The following is a 17,500-nucleotide window of genomic DNA, read 5'->3' on the forward strand; positions in this document are numbered from 1 at the left end:
CTCTCTCTCCCTCTCACCCAGTCTCTCTCACTGTCTCTGTTTCTCTCTCTCTCATTTTCTCTCTCACTGTCTCTCTGTCTCTGTTTCTCTCTCTCTCTGTCTAATTCTCTCTCTCTGCCTCTCTCTCTCTGTGTCTCTCTGCCTCTCTCTCTGCCTCTCTCTCTGCCTCTCTCTCTCTCTGCCTCTCTCTCTCTCTCTGCCTCTCTGCCTCTCTCTCTCTCTCTCTCTCTGCCTCTCTCTCTCTCTGTGTCTCTGCCTCTCTCTCTCTCTGCCTTTCTCTCTCTCTGTCTCTCTGCCTCTCTCTCTCTGTCTCTCTGCCTCTCTTTCTGCCTCTCTCTCTCTGCCTCTCTCTCTCCCTCTCTGCTTCTCTCTCTCCCTCTCTCTGCCTCTCTCTCTCTATGGCTCTCTCTCTCTGCCTCTCTCTCTGCCTCTCTCTCTCTCTCTGCCTCTCTCTCTCTCTCTGCCTCTCTCTCTCTCTGTGTCTCTGCCTCTCTCTCTCTCTCTGCCTTTCTCTCTCTCTGTCTCTCTGCCTCTCTCTCTGCTTCTCTCTCTCTGCTTCTCTCTCTCTGCTTCTCTCTCTCTGCCTCTCTCTCTCTGCCTCTCTCTCTCCCTCTCTGCTTCTCTCTCTCCCTCTCTCTGCCTCTCTCCCTCTGCCTCTCTCTCTCTCTCTGCCTCTCTATCTCTATGGCTCTCTCTCTCTGCCTCTCTCTCTCTCTCTGCCTCCCTCTCTCTCTCTCTCTCTCTGCCTCCCTCTCTTTGCCCCTCTCTCTCTCTCTCTGCCTCTCTCTCTCTGCCTCTCTCTCTCTCTCTGCCTCTCTCTCTCTCTCTCTGCCTCTCTCTCTCTCTCTCTCTCTCTGCCTCTCTCTCTCTCTCTGCCTCTCCACCCAATGTGGACTAACACGCCTGTCTTCCCCCTCCTCTCGCTGTAGGCTTGGATGTAGATGGCATCTACCGAGTGAGTGGGAACCTGGCCGTGATACAGAAGCTGAGGTTCGTGGTTGATCACGGTGAGTGACGACACCCTCAACAGGAGGCACTGGGAGCACCGAGAGGGCCAAGGATGGTCACCTTCCTTAGTTAGCATGCTTAATCTTTATAAAACATTAGCTTGGCCCCCAGCTGGAGTACCCCCTGTCCCCAATCCCGGGCCCCCCACTCCAGGAAGGATGTCGAGGGTCTCGGAGAGGGTGGGGAGGGAGACTTACCAGAACGGTACCGAGGTGGGGGGGGTGATGAGGGGGCTTCAGTTCACGGGGAGGGACTGGAGAAGCTGAGATTGTTCTCCTTAGAGCAGAGAAGGTTAAGGGAGGGGGGTGGAGGGGAGATTGAATCGAGACGTTCAAAATCACGAAGGGGAGGTGGGTTTGGGGTAGAGTAGAGAGGGAGAGACTGTTCCCAGTGGTGGGAGGGTCGGTAACCAGAGGGGACACAGATTGAAGAGAATCGGTAACAGAACCAGAGGGTGTTGGGGGGGGAGACGAGGAGAATTATTTTTTATAAACACAGCGAGTTGTTGTGATCTGGAAGGCGCTGCCTGAAAGAGCGGTGGAAGCAGATTCAATAGGAGGGTTGGGGGGGGAATTGGGTAAATACTGGAAGGGGATAAACGTGCAGGGAAATTGGGGTGGGAGGTGGGGGGGGGGTGTTGGAAAGAGCAGGAGGGAGAGTGGGGACTAATTGGATAGATCTGTCTCAGAGCTGGCACAGGGACGATGGGCTGAATGGCCTCCTCCTGGGCTGCCGGATTCCGTGATACCGGGTTTAAAAGGTCAGGGTGGCCGGAACCGCAAGTGGGATAACATTCCTGTAACGTTCCCCCCCCCACAAGGCCCACCCCACCCCCTCCGATTCCTGCCTGCCAGCCACCTCAACCCACCTGCCGCTGATACCCCCTCCCGTGGTCCCTTGTCTCCCCGGGAGGTAAAGTCCGCCCCCCACCCACCACCCCCCCCCCCCCCCCACCCCCACCCCACCGGGTTTGAGTGCGACCCCCGCACCCCAGCCGCCCAGGAACCGACCGACTGGACCGGTCATCTTGTCCGGCCGGGAGCCTGACTCAAAGCGACCCCAAGTCGAGGGTTTCAGAGCTGAACTGCAATTCCTGCACTGGCCATCGGGTGGCTCCCCCGTACTACTTCTCAGATCCGAGTTCAGGATTAAATAGGTTCATTCAGCCCCCCACCCCCCCCCAACCACCTCCTCCAGCCTGTTACACAGGAACAGGAGGAGGCCATTCAGCCCCTCTCCTCCTCCTCGAGCCTGTTACACAGGAACAGGAGGAGGCCATTCAGCCCCTCTCCTCCTCCTCGAGCCTGTTACACAGGAACAGGAACAGGCCATTCAGCCCCTCCTCCCTCCTCCAGCCTGTTACACAGGAACAGGAGGAGGCCCCTCTCCCCAAGCCTGTTACACAGGAACAGGAGGAGGCCATTCAGCCCCTCTCCCCGAGCCTGTTACACAGGAACAGGAGGAGGCCATTCAGCCCCTCTCCTCGAGCCTGTTACACAGGAACAGGAACAGGCCATTCAGCCCCTCTCCCCGAGCCTGTTACACAGGAACAGGAGGAGGCCATTCAGCCCCTCCTCCCTCCTCCAGCCTGTTACACAGGAACAGGAGGAGGCCCCTCTCCCCAAGCCTGTTACACAGGAACAGGAGGAGGCCATTCAGCCCCTCTCCCCGAGCCTGTTACACAGGAACAGGAGGAGGCCATTCAGCCCCTCTCCCCGAGCCTGTTACACACGATCAGGAGGAGGCCATTCAGCCCCTCCTTCTCCTCGAGCCTTTTACACAGGAACAGGAGGAGGCCATTCAGCCCCTCTCCTCGAGCCTGTTACACAGGAACAGGAGGAGGCCATTCAGCCCCTCTACTCGAGGCTGTTACACAGGAACAGGAGGCCATTCAGCCCCTCTCAAGTCTGTTACACAGGAACAGGAGGAGGCCATTCAGCCCCTCCTCCTCCTCGAGCCTGTTACACAGGAACAGGAGGAGGCCATTCAGCCCCCCTCCACGAGCCTGTTACACAGGAACAGGAGGAGGCCATTCAGCCCCTCGATCTGGTTCTGCCAGTTAGGCCGATCTTGCCTGATGTACTTACCTGCCCACGGTATCTTTACTGCACCTGACCCAAAGGGGAAGGGTTCCGGATTCTCACTCCCCTCCGCGTTGAGGGAGCGCTTCCCCACGTTCCCCCTTGAACGGCCCTGGCTCCCATTTTAAGCTCCCGCACACCAAACCCCCCCCCCTCCCCTCTCATTCTGGACCCTTTCCCTCTCCCCTGCCCTACCCCCCTTTTAACCCTCTCGAACCCCACCCCCACCCCCCACCTCGATCAGATCACCCCTTGACCGTCCATGGAACCAAAACGTGCCGGCCGCTCTCTTTCCCCACAATGGCAGGGACACCAGGAGGGATCCAGACCTTTTTAGGATCACAGTCGCAGAGGGTGCATAAGCAAAGATGTCACGCGAAACATTCCGGAATGCACTGGTTAAAGGCCCCCAGCTGGAGTACCTCGTGTCCCCAATCCCAGGCCCCGCACTCCAGGGAGGATGTCGAGGGTCATCGGAGAGGGTGCGGAGGGAGATTGACCAGAACGGGACCCTTGGGGTGGGAGGATGAGGGGACTTCAGTTCACGTGGAGGGACTGGAGAAGCTGGGATTGTTCTCCTTAGAGCAGAGAAGGTTAAGGGAGGAGGTGGGGGGGGAGATTGAATCGAGGCATTCAAAATCACGAAGGGAGGGGGTTTTGGGGTAGAGTAGAGAGGGAGAGACTGTTTCCAGTGGTGGGAGGGTCGGTAACCAGAGGGGGACACAGATTGAAGAGAATCGGTAACAGAACCAGAGGGTGGGGGGTGTGGTGGGGGGGGGGAGATGAGGAGAATTATTTTTTATAAACACAGCGAGTTGTTGTGATCTGGAAGGCGCTGCCTGAAAGGGCGGTGGAAGCAGATTCAATAGGAACTTTCACAAGGGAGGGGGGTGGAATTGGATAAATACTGGAAGGGGAAAAATTGCAGGAATGTGGGGGTGTTGGGGTGGAGGGAAGAGCCAGGGGTAGAATGGAGACTGACTGGATCGATCTTTCAAAGAGCCGGCGCAGGCACGATGGGCTGAATGGCCTCCTCCAGGGCTGTGGGGGCTTTCACTGATTATCTGTAACTTCTCATTGCTCCTCCTGTGAAAGAGCTGACTGAGTAGTTTCCGTTCAACATTACTTTTACAGAGAGGGCAGTGACCACTGATGGCCGCTATTTGTTTCCAGAAGAACTGTGCCAAGGTAGAGAGAAAGCAGTCCCCTCGCACGCTCCCTGCAGCCCTGTCTTGTCCAGCGAGCAGCTTCCCCAACCCCACAGCCGAGCCCGGCTTGGCAAAGTCAGTGCATGCCCGTGTGTGTGTGCGTGCCCACGTGTGTGTGTGTGTGTGTGTGTGCCCACGTGTGTGTGTGTGTGTGCCGGTGTGTGTGTGTGCCGGTGTGTGTGTGTGCCGGTGTGTGTGTGTGTGCCCACGTGTGTGTGTGTGTGTGTGCCGGTGTGTGTGCATGCGTGCCCACGTGTGCGTGTGTGCACGTGTCCGCGTGTGTGCACGTGTCCGCGTGTGTGCACGTGTCCGCGTGTGTGCACGTGTCCGCGTGTGTGCACGTGTCCGCGTATGTGCGTGCCCACGTGTGTGTGTGCGTGCCCACGTGTGTGTGTGCGTGCCCACGTGTGTGTGTGCGTGCCCACGTGTGTGTGTGCGTGCCCACGTGTGTGTGCGCGTGCCCACGTGTGTGTGTGCGCGTGTGTGCCTGCGTGTGTGTGCGTGTCTGCGTGTGTGTGCATGTCTGCGTGTGTGTGCGTGCCCGCGTGTGTGTGCGTGCCCGAGTGTGTTCATGCCCATGTGTGTGTGCATGCCCATGTGTGTGTGCATGCCCGTGTGTGTGTGTGCGTGCCCGTGTGTGTGTGCCCGTGTGTGCATGCCCACGTGTGTGTGCGTGCCCGTATGTGTGTGTGCATGCCTGCGTGTGTGTGTGTGCTCGTGTGTGTGTGTGTGCGTGCCTGTGTGTGCGTGCGCTCGTGCGTATGTGTGTGTGTGTGCGTGCCTGTGTGTGTGTGCACGCTCGTGTGTGTGTGTGTGTGTGTGCTTGCCCGCATGTGTGTGTGCGTGCCCGCGTGTGTGTGCCCGCGTGGGTGTGCATACCTGCACGTGTGTTTACCCGTGTGTTTGCATGCTCGTGTGTGTGTGCGTGCCCACGTTTGTGTGCGCGTGCCCGCGTGTATGCGTGCTCGCATGTCTGTGTATGCTCACGTGTGTGCGCGTGCCTGTATGTGTCTGTGCGTGCTCTCATGTTTGTGCGTGCTCGCGTGTATGTGTGCGCACGTCTGCATGCTGGCGCCTATGTGTGTGTGCTTGCACGCATGCCTGTGTGTGCGCACGTCTGTCTGTGCCTTTTTGGACATGTCTCTGCGTTCCCCCCCACCCCCCCTCCCCCCACCCTCGCTTTCAGGTTGACAAAAAGGGACCCAATCCTGTGAGGGGTTAGGGGTGCAGGTGCTGAGGTCTCTGGGCCATTTCCCAGTCTGCCCCCTGGGTTTGTGTGGTGGCAAGAGTGAGCAGCTGTGGTTCCTGTCTTCAATCACTAACTGGTCAGCCATACAGGTTAACGTATGCGTGTGACTGCTTGTGTGTGCTCTTTCACTTAATAGTTCACAGGATGTGGGTTTCGCTGCACAGCGTTTATTGCCCATCCCTAACTGCCCCTTGAGAAGGTGTAGGTACACCCACAGCGCTGTTAGGGAGGGAGTTCCAGGATTTTGTCCGTGTGGTGTAGGTACACCCACGGCGCTGTTAGGGAGGGAGTTCCAGGATTTTGTCCCGTGTGGTGTAGGTACACCCACGGCGCTGTTAGGGAGGGAGTTCCAGGATTCTGACCAAGTGACAGTGAAGGAACGGCCAATATATTCCCAAGTCGGGATGGTGAGTGGCTGGGAGGGGAACTTGCAGCTGGTGGTGTTCCCCCTGTGTCTCCTGCCCTCGTCCTTCTAGATGGTAGAGGTGGTGGGTTTGGGCGGTGCTGTCGAAGGAGCCTTGGCGAGTTGCTGCAGTGCATCTTGTAGATGGTACACACACTGCTGCCCCTGTGCGTCGGTGGTGGTGGTGGAGGGAGTGAATGTTTGTGGATGGGGTGCCCCATCGAGCGGGGGGCTGCTTTGTCCTGGATGGTGGTCGAGCTTCTCGAGTGTTGTGGGAGGCGCACTCCTGGCCTGTCCCTGGTCGGTAATGTGTGACTGTGTCATTGTGTCTGTTCGAGTGCATCGTCTGGCTGGGGAGCGGATGGGGCTGTATTGTTTGCTCCGGACTGACCATGGAAGGGACGGTGGCAGCTGGGGTGGGGTGCAGGAGGGGAACGAAGGTAAGGGCGGGAGACTGCAGGATGGGGGAAAGATTGGAAAAGTCAGAGGGTCAGCGCTTGCTTGCGCACCTCCCACGTGCTGCTCGGTGTCTGTGCCATGTCTCTACTCGTACCCCTCGCCTACGTGTCGATCAAGAATTCCGCTGTCTGATGTCCTCTTATGTCCGTCTGTGTAGTTTTGTGGGGTCATTCTGCTGAGCTTGAGAAGGGAGTGCTGGAGCACTCACTCCGAGCAGTGGTTTGGTCCGTTTCTAGCTATCTTTGGAGATGAAGGGATTAGTCAGAGGGTCAGTGCTGAGGGAGTGCCGCACTGTCGGAGGGTCAGTGCTGAGGGAGCGTCGCACTGTCGGAGGGTCAGCGCTGAGGGAGTGCCGCACTGTTGGAGGGTCAGTGCTGAGGGAGAGCCGCTCTGTCGGAGGGTCAGTGCTGAGGGAGCGCTGCACTGTGGGAGGGTCAGCGCTGAGGGAGAGCCGCACTGTCGGAGGGTCAGCGCTGAGGGAGAGCCGCACTGTCGGAGGGTCAGAGCTGAGGGAGAGCCGCACTGTCGGAGGGTCAGCGCTGAGGGAGAGCCGCACTGTCGGAGGGTCAGTGCTGAGGGAGCTCTGCACTGTCGGAGAGTCAGCGCTGAGGGAGAGCCGCACTGTCGGAGGGTCAACGCTGAGGGAGAGCCGCATTGTCGGAGGGTCAGTGCTGAGGGAGAGCCGCACTGTCGGAGGGTCAGTGCTGAGGGAGAGCCGCATTGTGGGAGGGTCAGCGCTGAGGGAGAGCCGCACTGTCGGAGGGTCAGTGCTGAGGGAGTGCGGCACTGTGGGAGGGTCAGTGCTGAGGGAGAGCCGCATTGTGGGAGGGTCAGCGCTGAGGGAGAGCCGCACTGTCGGAGGGTCAGTGCTGAGGGAGTGCCGCACTGTCGGAGGGTCAGTGCTGAGGGAGTGCGGCACTGTCGGAGGGTCAGTGCTGAGGGAGAGCCGCACTGTGGGAGGGTCAGCGCTGAGGGAGAGCCGCACTGTGGGAGGGTCAGCGCTGAGGGAGAGCCGCACTGTGGGAGGGTCAGCGCTGAGGGAGCGCCGCACTTTGGGTGGGTCAGTGCTGAGGGTGTGCCGCACTGTCGGAGGGTCAGCGCTGAGGGAGAGCCGCACTGTGGGAGGGTCAGCGCTGAGGGAGCGCCGCACTGTCGGAGAGTCAGCGCTGAGGGAGCGCCGCACTGTCGGAGGGTCAGCGCTAAGGGAGCGCCGCACTGTCGGAGGGTCAGTGCTGAGGGAGCGCCGCACTGTGGGAGGGTCAGTGCTGAGGGAGAGCCGCACTGTCGGAGGGTCAGTGCTGAGGGAGAGCCACACTGTCGGAGGGTCAGTGCTGAGGGAGTGCTGCACTGTCGGAGGGTCAGCGCTGAGAGAGCGCTGCACTGTTGGAGAGTCAGCGCTGAGGGAGTGCCGCACTGTCAGAGGGTCAGTGCTGAGGGAGCGCCGCACTGTGGGAGGGTCAGCGCTGAGGGAGAGCCGCACTGTCGGAGGGTCAGTGCTGAGAGAGCGCCGCACTGTCGGAGAGTCAGCGCTGAGGGAGCGCCGCACTGTCGGAGAGTCAGCGCTGAGGGAGCGCCGCACTGTCGGAGGGTCAGTGCTGAGGGAGAGCCGCACTGTCGGAGGGTCAGTGCTGAGGGAGCGCCGCACTGTGGGAGGGTCAGTGCTGAGGGAGAGCCGCACTGTGGGAGGGTCAGTGCTGAGGGAGAGCCGCACTGTCGGAGGGTCAGTGCTGAGGGAGTGCCGCACTGTCGGAGGGTCAGCGCTGAGAGAGCGCCGCACTGTCGGAGAGTCAGCGCTGAGGGAGTGCCGCACTGTCGGAGGGTCAGTGCTGAGGGAGCGCCGCACTGTGGGAGGGTCAGCGCTGAGGGAGAGCCGCACTGTCGGAGGGTCAGTGCTGAGGGAGTGCTGTACTGTGGGAGGGTCAGTGCTGAGGGAGTGCCGCACTGTGGGAGGGTCAGTGCTGAGGGAGTGCCGCACTGTGGGAGGGTCAGTGCTGAGGGAGTGCGGCACTGTGGGAGGGTCAGCGCTGAGGGAGCGCCGCACTGTCGGAGGGTCAGTGCTGAGGGAGCGCCGCACTGTCGGAGGGTCAGTACTGAGGGAGAGCCGCACTGTCGGAGGGTCAGTGCTGAGGGAGAGCCGCACTGTCGGAGGGTCAGTGCTGAGGGAGCGCCGCACTGTCGGAGGGTCAGTGCTGAGGGAGCGCCGCACTGTCGGAGGTCAGTGCTGAGGGAGGGTCAGCGCTGAGGGAGAGCCGCAGAGTCGGAGGGTCAGTGCTGAGGGAGGGTCAGTGCTGAGGGAGGGTCAGTGCTGAGGGAGGGTCAGTGCTGAGGGAGGGTCAGTGCTGAGGGAGGGTCAGTACTGAGGGAGAGCCGCACTGTCGGAGGGTCAGTGCTGAGGGAGGGTCAGTGCTGAGGGAGGGTCAGCGCTGAGGGAGAGCCGCACTGTCGGAGGGTCAGTGCTGAGGGAGGGTCAGCGCTGAGGGAGAGCCGCACTGTCGGAGGGTCAGTGCTGAGGGAGGGTCAGTGCTGAGGGAGTGCCGCACTGTCAGAGGGTCAGTGCTGAGGGAGAGCCGCACTGTCGGAGGGTCAGTGCTGAGGGAGCGCCGCACTGTGGGAGGGTCAGTGCTGAGGGAGAGCCGCACTGTCGGAGGGTCAGTGCTGAGGGAGCGCCGCACTGTCGGAGGGTCAGTGCTGAGGGAGAGCCGCACTGTCAGAGGGTCAGTGCTGAGGGAGCGCCGCACTGTGGGAGGGTCAGTGCTGAGGGAGAGCCGCACTGTGGGAGGGTCAGTGCTGAGGGAGAGCCGCACTGTCGGAGGGTCAGTGCTGAGGGAGTGCCGCACTGTCGGAGGGTCAGCGCTGAGAGAGCGCCGCACTGTCGGAGAGTCAGCGCTGAGGGAGTGCCGCACTGTCGGAGGGTCAGCGCTGAGGGAGTGCCGTACTGTGGGAGGGTCAGTGCTGAGGGAGTGCCGCACTGTGGGAGGGTCAGTGCTGAGGGAGTGCCGCACTGTGGGAGGGTCAGTGCTGAGGGAGCGCCGCACTGTCGGAGGGTCAGTGCTGAGGGAGCGCCGCACTGTCGGAGGGTCAGTGCTGAGGGAGCGCCGCACTGTCGGAGGGTCAGTGCTGAGGGAGCGCCGCACTGTCGGAGGGTCAGTACTGAGGGAGAGCCGCACTGTGGGAGGGTCAGTGCTGAGGGAGCGCCGCACTGTGGGAGGGTCAGCGCTGAGGGAGAGCCGCACTGTCGGAGGGTCAGTGCTGAGAGAGCGCCGCACTGTCGGAGAGTCAGCGCTGAGGGAGCGCCGCACTGTCGGAGAGTCAGCGCTGAGGGAGCGCCGCACTGTCGGAGGGTCAGTGCTGAGGGAGAGCCGCACTGTCGGAGGGTCAGTGCTGAGGGAGCGCCGCACTGTGGGAGGGTCAGTGCTGAGGGAGAGCCGCACTGTGGGAGGGTCAGTGCTGAGGGAGAGCCGCACTGTCGGAGGGTCAGTGCTGAGGGAGTGCCGCACTGTCGGAGGGTCAGTGCTGAGGGAGGGTCAGTGCTGAGGGAGGGTCAGCGCTGAGGGAGAGCCGCACTGTCGGAGGGTCAGTGCTGAGGGAGGGTCAGCGCTGAGGGAGAGCCGCACTGTCGGAGGGTCAGTGCTGAGGGAGGGTCAGCGCTGAGGGAGTGCCGCACTGTCAGAGGGTCAGTGCTGAGGGAGAGCCGCACTGTCGGAGGGTCAGTGCTGAGGGAGCGCCGCACTGTGGGAGGGTCAGTGCTGAGGGAGAGCCGCACTGTCGGAGGGTCAGTGCTGAGGGAGCGCCGCACTGTCGGAGGGTCAGTGCTGAGGGAGAGCCGCACTGTCAGAGGGTCAGTGCTGAGGGAGCGCCGCACTGTGGGAGGGTCAGTGCTGAGGGAGAGCCGCACTGTGGGAGGGTCAGTGCTGAGGGAGAGCCGCACTGTCGGAGGGTCAGTGCTGAGGGAGTGCCGCACTGTCGGAGGGTCAGCGCTGAGTGAGCGCCGCACTGTCGGTGGGTCAGCGCTGAGGGAGTGCCGCACTGTCGGAGGGTCAGCGCTGAGGGAGTGCCGTACTGTGGGAGGGTCAGTGCTGAGGGAGTGCCGCACTGTGGGAGGGTCAGTGCTGAGGGAGTGCCGCACTGTGGGAGGGTCAGTGCTGAGGGAGCGCCGCACTGTCGGAGGGTCAGTGCTGAGGGAGCGCCGCACTGTCGGAGGGTCAGTGCTGAGGGAGCGCCGCACTGTCGGAGGGTCAGTGCTGAGGGAGCGCCGCACTGTCGGAGGGTCAGTACTGAGGGAGAGCCGCACTGTCGGAGGGTCAGTGCTGAGGGAGAGCCGCACTGTCGGAGGGTCAGCGCTGAGGGAACGCCGCAGTGTCGGAGGGTCAGCGCTGAGGGAGAGCTGCACTGTCGGAGGGTCAGCGCCGAAGGAGTGCCGCACTGTCGGAGGGTCAGCGCTGAGGGAGAGCCGCACTGTCGGAGGGTCAGCGCTGAGGGAGTGCCGCGCTGTCGGAGGGTCAGTGCTGAGGGAGTGCCGCACTGTCGGAGGGTCAGCGCTGAGGGAGCGCCGCACTGTCGGAGGGTCAGTGCTGAGGGAGAGCCGCACTTTCGGAGGGTCAGCGCTGAGGGAGCGCCGCACTGTCGGAGTGTCAGCGCTGAGGGAGTGCTGCACTGTCGGAAGGTCAGCGCTGAGGGAGTGCCGCACTGTCGGAGGGTCAGCGCTGAGGGAGCGCCGCACTGTCGGAGGGTCAGCGCTGAGGGAGTGCCGCACTGTCGGAGGGTCAGCGCTGAGGGAGTGCCGCACTGTCGGAGGGTCAGCGCTGAGGGAGCGCCGCACTGTCAGAGGGTCAGCGCTGAGGGAGTGCTGCACTGTCGGAGGGTCAGCGCTGAGGGAGCGCCGCACTGTCGGAGGGTCAGCGCTGAGGGAGCGCCGCACTGTCGGAGGGTCAGTACTGAGGGAGCGCCGCACTGTCAGAGGGTCAGTGCTGAGGGAGAGCCGCACTGTCGGAGGGTCAGTGCTGAGGGAGCGCCGCACTGTCGGAGGGTCAGTGCTGAGGGAGCGCCGCACTGTCGGAGGGTCAGTGCTGAGGGAGAGCCGCACTGTCGGAGGGTCAGCGCTGAGGAAGGCCGCACTGTCGGAGGGTCATTGCTGAGGGAGCACTGCACTGTCGGAGGTTCAGTGCTGAGGGAGGGTCAGCGCTGAGGGAGAGCCGCAGAGTCGGAGGGTCAGTGCTGAGGGAGGGTCAGTGCTGAGGGAGGGTCAGTGCTGAGGGAGGGTCAGTACTGAGGGAGAGCCGCACTGTCGGAGGGTCAGTGCTGAGGGAGGGTCAGTGCTGAGGGAGGGTCAGAGCTGAGGGAGAGCCGCACTGTCGGAGGGTCAGTGCTGAGGGAGGGTCAGCGCTGCGGGAGAGCCGCCCTGTCGGAGGGTCAGTGCTGAGGGAGGGTCAGCGCTGAGGGAGAGCCGCACTGTCTGAGGGTCAGTGCTGAGGGAGGGTCAGCGCTGAGGGACAGCCGCACTGTCTGAGGGTCAGTACTGAGGGAGGGTCAGTACTGAGGGAGGGTCAGTGCTGAGGGAGGGTCAGTACTGAGGGAAAGCCGCACTGTCGGAGGGTCAGTGCTGAGGGAGGGTCAGTGCTGAGGGAGGGTCAGTGCTGAGGGAGGGTCAACGCTGAGGGAGAGCCGCACTGTCGGAGGGTCAGTGCTGAGGGAGGGTCAGCGCTGAGGGAGAGCCGCACTGTCGGAGGGTCAGTGCTGAGGGAGGGTCAGCGCTGAGGGAGAGCCGCACTGTCTGAGGGTCAGTGCTGAGGGAGGGTCAGCGCTGAGGGAAAGCCGCACTGTCTGAGGGTCAGTGCTGAGGGAGGGTCAGCGCTGAGGGAGAGCCGCACTCTCGGAGGGTCAGTGCTGAGGGAGGGTCAGCGCTGAGGGAGAGCCGCACTGTCGGAGGGTCAGTGCTGAGGGAGGGTCAGCGCTGAGGGAGAGCCGCACTGTCGGAGGGTCAGTGCTGAGGGAGGGTCAGTGCTGAGGGAGGGTCAGCGCTGAGGGAGGGTCAGTGCTGAGGGAGAGCCGCACTGTCAGAGGGTCAGTGCTGAGGGAGCGCCGCACTGTCGGAGGGTCAGCGCTGAGGGAGTGCCGCGCTGTGGGAGGGTCAGCGCTGAGGGAGCGCCGCACTGTCAGAGGGTCAGCGCTGAGGGAGTGCCGCGCTGGGGGAGGGTCAGCGCTGAGGGAGAGCCGCACTGTCAGAGGGTCAGCGCTGAGGGAGTGCCACGCTGTGGGAGGGTCAGCGCTGAGGGAGCGCCGCACTGTCAGAGGGTCAGTGCTGAGGGAGAGCCGCACTGTCGGAGAGTCAGTGCTGAGGGAGGGCCTCATTGTCGGAGGGTCAGTGCTGAGGGAGCGCCGCACTGTCGGAGGGTCAGTGCTGAGGGAGTGCCACACTGTCGGAGGGTCAGCGCTGAGAGAGCGCCGCACTGTCGGAGGGTCAGTGCTGAGGGAGCGCCGCACTGTCGGAGGGTCAGCGCTGAGGGAGCGCCGCACTGTCGGAGGGTCAGCGCTGAGGGAGAGCCGCACTGTCGGAGGGTCAGCGCTGAGGGAGAGCCGCACTGTCGGAGGGTCAGCGCTGAGGGAACGCCGCAGTGTCGGAGGGTCAGCGCTGAGGGAGAGCTGCACTGTCGGAGGGTCAGCGCCGAAGGAGTGCCGCACTGTCGGAGGGTCAGCGCTGAGGGAGAGCCGCACTGTCAGAGGGTCAGCGCTGAGGGAGTGCCACGCTGTGGGAGGGTCAGCGCTGAGGGAGCGCCGCACTGTCAGAGGGTCAGTGCTGAGGGAGAGCCGCACTGTCGGAGAGTCAGTGCTGAGGGAGGGCCTCATTGTCGGAGGGTCAGTGCTGAGGGAGCGCCGCACTGTCGGAGGGTCAGTGCTGAGGGAGTGCCACACTGTCGGAGGGTCAGCGCTGAGAGAGCGCCGCACTGTCGGAGGGTCAGTGCTGAGGGAGCGCCGCACTGTCGGAGGGTCAGCGCTGAGGGAGTGCCGCACTGTCGGAGGGTCAGCGCTGAGGGAGAGCCGCACTGTCGGAGGGTCAGCGCTGAGGGAGAGCCGCACTGTCGGAGGGTCAGCGCTGAGGGAACGCCGCAGTGTCGGAGGGTCAGCGCTGAGGGAGAGCTGCACTGTCGGAGGGTCAGCGCCGAAGGAGTGCCGCACTGTCGGAGGGTCAGCGCTGAGGGAGAGCCGCACTGTCGGAGGGTCAGCGCTGAGGGAGTGCCGCGCTGTCGGAGGGTCAGTGCTGAGGGAGTGCCGCACTGTCGGAGGGTCAGCGCTGAGGGAGCGCCGCACTGTCGGAGGGTCAGTGCTGAGGGAGAGCCGCACTGTCGGAGGGTCAGCGCTGAGGGAGCGCCGCACTGTCGGAGTGTCAGCGCTGAGGGAGTGCTGCACTGTCGGAAGGTCAGCGCTGAGGGAGTGCCGCACTGTCGGAGGGTCAGCGCTGAGGGAGCGCCGCACTGTCGGAGTGTCAGCGCTGAGGGAGTGCTGCACTGTCGGAGGGTCAGCGCTGAGGGAGTGCCGCACTGTCGGAGGGTCAGCGCTGAGGGAGCGCCGCACTGTCGGAGTGTCAGCGCTGAGGGAGTGCTGCACTGTGGGAGGATCAGCGCTGAGGGAGCGCCGCACTGTCGGAGGGTCAGTGCTGAGGGAGCGCCGCACTGTCGGAGGGTCAGTACTGAGGGAGAGCCGCACTGTCGGAGGGTCAGTGCTGAGGGAGAGCCGCACTGTCGGAGGGTCAGTGCTGAGGGAGCGCCGCACTGTCGGAGGGTCAGTGCTGAGGGAGCGCGGCACTGTCGGAGGGTCAGTGCTGAGGGAGAGCCGCACTGTCGGAGGGTCAGTGCTGAGGGAGCGCGGCACTTTCGGAGGGTCAGTGCTGAGGGAGCGCCGCACTGTCGGAGGTTCAGTGCTGAGGGAGGGTCAGCGCTGAGGGAGAGCCGCAGAGTCGGAGGGTCAGTGCTGAGGGAGGGTCAGTGCTGAGGGAGGGTCAGTGCTGAGGGAGGGTCAGTACTGAGGGAGAGCCGCACTGTCGGAGGGTCAGTGCTGAGGGAGGGTCAGTGCTGAGGGAGGGTCAGTGCTGAGGGAGGGTCAGAGCTGATGGAGAGCCGCACTGTCGGAGGGTCAGTGCTGAGGGAGGGTCAGCGCTGCGGGAGAGCCGCCCTGTCGGAGGGTCAGTGCTGAGGGAGGGTCAGCGCTGAGGGAGAGCCGCACTGTCTGAGGGTCAGTGCTGAGGGAGGGTCAGCGCTGAGGGACAGCCGCACTGTCTGAGGGTCAGTACTGAGGGAGGGTCAGTACTGAGGGAGGATCAGTGCTGAGGGAGGGTCAGTACTGAGGGAAAGCCGCACTGTCGGAGGGTCAGTGCTGAGGGAGGGTCAGTGCTGAGGGAGGGTCAGTGCTGAGGGAGGGTCAACGCTGAGGGAGAGCCGCACTGTCGGAGGGTCAGTGCTGAGGGAGGGTCAGCGCTGAGGGAGAGCCGCACTGTCGGAGGGTCAGTGCTGAGGGAGGGTCAGCGCTGAGGGAGAGCCGCACTGTCTGAGGGTCAGTGCTGAGGGAGGGTCAGCGCTGAGGGAGAGCCGCACTGTCTGAGGGTCAGTGCTGAGGGAGGGTCAGCGCTGAGGGAGAGCCGCACTGTCGGAGGGTCAGTGCTGAGGGAGGGTCAGCGCTGAGGGAGAGCCGCACTGTCGGAGGGTCAGTGCTGAGGGAGGGTCAGCGCTGAGGGAGAGCCGCACTGTCGGAGGGTCAGTGCTGAGGGAGGGTCAGTGCTGAGGGAGGGTCAGCGCTGAGGGAGGGTCAGTGCTGAGGGAGAGCCGCACTGTCAGAGGGGTCAGTGCTGAGGGAGCGCCGCACTGTCGGAGGGTCAGCGCTGAGGGAGTGCCGCGCTGTGGGAGGGTCAGCGCTGAGGGAGCGCCGCACTGTCAGAGGGTCAGCGCTGAGGGAGTGCCGCGCTGTGGGAGGGTCAGCGCTGAGGGAGAGCCGCACTGTCAGAGGGTCAGCGCTGAGGGAGTGCTGCGCTGTGGGAGGGTCAGCGCTGAGGGAGCGCCGCACTGTCAGAGGGTCAGTGCTGAGGGAGAGCCGCACTGTCGGAGAGTCAGTGCTGAGGGAGGGCCGCATTGTCGGAGGGTCAGTGCTGAGGGAGAGCCGCACTGTCGGAGGGTCAGTGCTGAGGGAGTGCCACACTGTCGGAGGGTCAGCGCTGAGAGAGCGCCGCACTGTCGGAGGGTCAGTGCTGAGGGAGCGCCGCACTGTCGGAGGGTCAGCGCTGAGGGAGTGCCGCACTGTCGGAGGGTCAGCGCTGAGGGAGAGCCGCACTGTCGGAGGGTCAGCGCTGAGGGAGAGCCGCACTGTCGGAGGGTCAGCGCTGAGGGAACGCCGCAGTGTCGGAGGGTCAGCGCTGAGGGAGAGCCGCACTGTCGGAGGGTCAGCGCCGAGGGAGTGCCGCACTGTCGGAGGGTCAGCGCTGAGGGAGAGCCGCACTGTCGGAGGGTCAGCGCTGAGGGAGTGCCGCGCTGTCGGAGGGTCAGTGCTGAGGGAGTGCCGCACTGTCGGAGGGTCAGCGCTGAGGGAGCGCCGCACTGTCGGAGGGTCAGTGCTGAGGGAGAGCCGCACTGTCGGAGGGTCAGCGCTGAGGGAGCGCCGCACTGTCGGAGTGTCAGCGCTGAGGGAGTGCTGCACTGTCGGAAGGTCAGCGCTGAGGGAGTGCCGCACTGTCGGAGGGTCAGCGCTGAGGGAGTGCCGCACTGTCGGAGTGTCAGCGCTGAGGGAGTGCTGCACTGTCGGAGGGTCAGCGCTGAGGGAGTGCCGCACTGTCGGAGGGTCAGTGCTGTGTGGACATTGGCTGCCATGTGTCCGACGCTCCAACACTGAGAAAGAAAAGCCCTGGTTGGGCTGTGATGGGCTGAGGTGGTGAAAGCCCCTGGCAAAATGACCAGACAGGCACTGTCCAATCGGTCAAAGGCGTCTGGAGAACAGGAAGGGACTGAACTTCCAAACCCCCATCGGTAAGCGGCCCTGCCGGTCACTTCTGACCTGATGTGAAGGTGGGCAGCTGCCCAGTGGCGTGGAGGTGATGGGGGGGGAGTTGGTTGACCACTCCGCGGTTTTAAGGGCTTTGTCCGCCGAAGGGCGCTCGCTCGGTCACTCCTTGACTGGCCTTCACACGCCTGTTTCCCTGTGTGTGTGTGTGTGTGTGTGTGTGTGTGTCCCCTCCCTGCAGAAGAGAAGCTGAACATGGACGATCCCGAGTGGGAAGATGTCCACGTCATCACTGGGGCGTTGAAGATGTTCTTCCGCGAGCTGCCCGAGCCTCTCTTCCCCTACGACACTTTCGAAGGCTTCGTGTCGGCCGTCAGTAAGTGAAGCGCGAGCTCGTACTCTGTCTGAACCCGCCGGGAGCTGAGGCGCAACGCTGAGGGAGTGCCGCACTGTCAGAGGGTCAGTGCTGAGGGAGAGCCGCGCTGTCGGAGGGTCAGCGCTGAGGGAGAGCCGCACTGTCGGAGGGTCAGCGCTGAGGGAGTGCCGCACTGTCAGAGGGTCAGCGCTGAGGGAGTGCCGCACTGTCGGAGGGTCAGCGCTGAGGGAGTGCCGCACTGTCGGAGGGTCAGCGCTGAGGGAGTGCCGCACTGTCAGAGGGTCAGCGCTGAGGGAGCGCCGCACTGTCGGAGGGTCAGCGCTGAGGGAGTGCCGCACTGTGGGAGGGTCAGTGCTGAGGGAGAGCCACACTGTGGGAGGGTCAGTGCTGAGGGAGAGCCGCGCTGTCGGAGAGTCAGTGCTGAGGGAGAGCCGCACTGTCGGAGGGTCAGTGCTGAGGGAGAGCCGCACTGTCGGAGGGTCAGTGCTGAGGGAGAGCCGCACTGTCGGAGGGTCAGCACTGAGGGAGTGCCGCACTGTCGGAGGGTTAGCGCTGAGGGAGAGCCGCACTGTCGGAGGGTCAGCGCTGAGGGAGAGCCACGCTGTCGGAGGGTGGGTGCTCAGGGAGTGCCACGCTGTCGGAGGGTCAGTGCTGAGGGAGAGCCGCACTGTCGGAGGGTCAGTGCTGAGGGAGAGCCGCACTGTGGGAGGGTCAGTGCTGAGGGAGCGCTGCACTGTC

The 17,500-nt window shown here is 63.6% G+C and overlaps 1 protein-coding gene across 1 annotated transcript in view; it reads left to right on the forward strand.

The window, feature by feature from the left end:
* The window catches only part of arhgap9 (Rho GTPase activating protein 9), a 138,528-nt gene that overhangs the window by 106,694 nt on the left and 14,334 nt on the right, over positions 1-17,500 (forward strand). The window contains exons 15-17 of the mRNA XM_041180519.1: positions 930-1,007; positions 4,224-4,277; positions 16,628-16,762. Of these exons, the coding sequence (XP_041036453.1) occupies positions 930-1,007; positions 4,224-4,277; positions 16,628-16,762 (267 nt within the window). The remainder of the gene's footprint in view (positions 1-929; positions 1,008-4,223; positions 4,278-16,627; positions 16,763-17,500) is intronic.

This window comes from Carcharodon carcharias, chromosome X (genome assembly GCF_017639515.1).
Source record: "Carcharodon carcharias isolate sCarCar2 chromosome X, sCarCar2.pri, whole genome shotgun sequence".
Lineage (NCBI taxonomy): Eukaryota > Metazoa > Chordata > Chondrichthyes > Lamniformes > Lamnidae > Carcharodon > Carcharodon carcharias.